Consider the following 2,806-nt stretch of genomic DNA (forward strand, 5'->3'; position numbering starts at 1 on the left):
GCCGGTTGAGCTATAGGCGCCGAGCCTCAATGATTTTCTTTAGTGAAAACAAAAAGGCATGTATCGTTTGAGCCACAAAGACCCACTTAAAGGTGAACATATTGCTTGAGCTCAGGAGTTCAAGACCAGCCTGAGCAAGAGGGAGACACTGTCTCTACTAAAAATAGAAAAACTAGCCAGGTGTTGTGGTGGATACCTGTAGTCCCTGCTATTCAGGAGGCTGAGGTAGGAGGATTACTTGAGCCCAGGAGTGGCAGGTTGCTGTGAGCTATGATGCCATGGTGCTCTACCCAGGGCAACAGAATGAGACTCTGTCTCAAATAAATAAATAAATAAATAAAGACAGAAAGACTCACTTCACTAATTAGGAAGATGAGGCAAGCAGAGGTGTGTGTAACACTCACTGCAGCACAGAACTGGAAATAGCCGATGTCCACCAGCTGAAGTGGTTAAATAAATCCAAGTATATCCCACACAGGATATAGAACCATGCAGAAAACATCCATGTACATTTTCAGGGTAAAAGTGGGTATAATTATTCACAGGACAAAATCACTTTTCTCAGTGGATGTGTGTATGCACGCAATTTGTGAGAGCTGAGAAGGCCCACTGGACTGGCATGGGATCAAGGGGGTGGGGTCACTCCAGGCTTCACTCGCACATTTCTATATTCAGTTTCTACTTGTTCTGAGCATGAATTATTTGAAAAAACATACAAGAAGAGGTATTGCTACTTCTAAAGGCGTGCAAACACACCCACACAGGTTGAGTCAGAGGGAGGTTGGTGCAGCGCCTACCTGCCCAGGATGAAGGCAATGTATATGAGGGAGGAGAAGTGTGCGAAGAACTGCAGGGTGAAGAACCGGATGGTGAACTTGCTCTCCCGCTCAGAGAAGGTCCTGGGCTTCTCTGGAATGAGACATGGCCTATCCCTTGCCATCCTGTCCCCAAGCCCTCACTTCTCTCTTGGTCTGAGCAGCCAGCCTACTTGAGGGAGAGGTCCCAGGGATAGCAGGAAAGACCCCTCCCCAGGTTTCTGATCATGGTTCCAAAACTCATAGCCCAGGCAGGGCATGGTGGCTCACGCCTATAATCCCAGCACTTGGGAGGCAGAGTTGAGGAGATTGCCTGAGCTCATAGGTTTGAGACTAGCCTGAGCCAGAGCGAGACCCTGGTCTCTAATAAATAGCTGGGTGTTGTGGCAGGCACCTGTAGTCCCAGCTACTCAGGAGACTGAGGGAAGAGAATCACTTGAGCCTAAGAGTTTGAGGTTGCTCTGAGCTGTGATGCCATGCACTCTACCCAGGGTGACAAAGTGAGACTCTGTCTTAAAAAAAAAAAAAAACCCTCCCAGTCCCGGATCCTCCCACTGTGTCCCCAGGGAGGGCTGAGGGCCTTCCTCTCACCAAAGTCACAGAGCTTCAGCGCCACAAACTTGTTGATCTGCAGGAGGGGAATACTGAGTGGGGCTCCCCAGGCCTCAGCAGATACCCGGCCTGCCCCCACAGTCCCATCCCCATCCGCACCTTGGTCATGAAGACAATGGTCACATAGTGTACCAGGGCACCAGTCACCACCACGGCTGTGGTCACCTGCTCCTCCAGGAACGGCAAGGCCGAGCTGCTGAAGAGGGCAGCAGCCAGCACACGGTAGACCACCAGGACATGGGCCATGCCGATCATGAGGCAAATCTGCAGCAGGGCAGCAGCAAGGGTGAGGCTGGGGAAGGGCTGCCCAGCTGGGTCCCCAGCCCCCACATGGGTTCCCCAGGAGTACCATGAGCAAAGACAGGGCAAGGATGACGCTGCTGCGTAGGTAGGAGTGCTGGTGCAGCTGCAGCTTGTAGTTCTTGCAGTTAATGAGCTCCAGCGCTATTTCCTCCTGGGGAGGACCCAGGTAAACCTCAAAGGTAAGGGCACATGCCTCCTCGGGGATAGGGACACACCTCAGTCACGGGTATACATGCTTCAGACATGTAGTCACACCTCAGATGTAGGGACATGCCTCAGTGATGAACACACACACCTCAGTCATGGGCACACACACCTCAGTCATGATCACACACACCTCAGTTACAGGCACACACCTCAGTCACGGTCACACACACCTCAGTCATGGTCACACACCCTTAGTCCCAGGCAAACACACCTCAGTCAGTGGTATACACCTCAGTCATGGTCACACACTCCTCAGTTACAGGCACACACACCTCAGTCACAGGCTCACACACCTCAGACACAGGCACACACACTTCAGTCAGAGGCACACACCTCAGTCAGAGGCACACACCTCAGTCACAGGCACACAGACCTCAGTTAGGGTCACACACACCTCAGCCACTGTCACACACTCCTCAGTCACAGTCACACCCTCCTCAGTCACAGGCACACGCACCTCAGTCACAGGCACACACCTCAGTTACAGGCACACACCTCAGTCATGGTCACACACACCTCAGTCATGGTCACACACCCTTAGTCCCAGGCAAACACACCTCAGTCAGTGGCATACACCTCAGTCATGGTCACACACTCCTCAGTTACAGGCACACACCTCAGTCACAGGCACACACCTCAGTCACAGTCACACACTCCTCAGTCATGGGCACACACACCTCAGTCACAGGCACACACCTCAGTCACAGTCACACACACCTCAGTCATGGTCACACACTCCTCAGCCATGGGCACACACGCCTCAGTCACCAGCACACACTCCTCAGTCACAGGCACACAAACTTCAGTCAGAGGCACACACACCTCAGTCAGGGTCACACACACCTCAGTCACCAGCGTACACTCCTCAG

At 52.6% G+C, this 2,806-nt stretch overlaps 1 protein-coding gene across 1 annotated transcript in view; it reads right to left on the reverse strand.

Annotated features, from left to right (window-relative positions):
• Positions 1-2,806, reverse strand: part of ANO9 (anoctamin 9) — a 22,764-nt gene that overhangs the window by 9,563 nt on the left and 10,395 nt on the right. The window contains exons 12-15 of the mRNA XM_023508607.1: positions 1,777-1,881; positions 1,527-1,691; positions 1,407-1,443; positions 798-909 (exon numbers count right to left, since the gene is read on the reverse strand). Of these exons, the coding sequence (XP_023364375.1) occupies positions 798-909; positions 1,407-1,443; positions 1,527-1,691; positions 1,777-1,881 (419 nt within the window). The remainder of the gene's footprint in view (positions 1-797; positions 910-1,406; positions 1,444-1,526; positions 1,692-1,776; positions 1,882-2,806) is intronic.

The sequence above is a fragment of the Otolemur garnettii genome, unplaced genomic scaffold (genome assembly GCF_000181295.1).
Source record: "Otolemur garnettii isolate 467f Iridium unplaced genomic scaffold, OtoGar3 scaffold00260, whole genome shotgun sequence".
NCBI classification, from domain to species: Eukaryota; Metazoa; Chordata; class Mammalia; order Primates; family Galagidae; genus Otolemur; species Otolemur garnettii.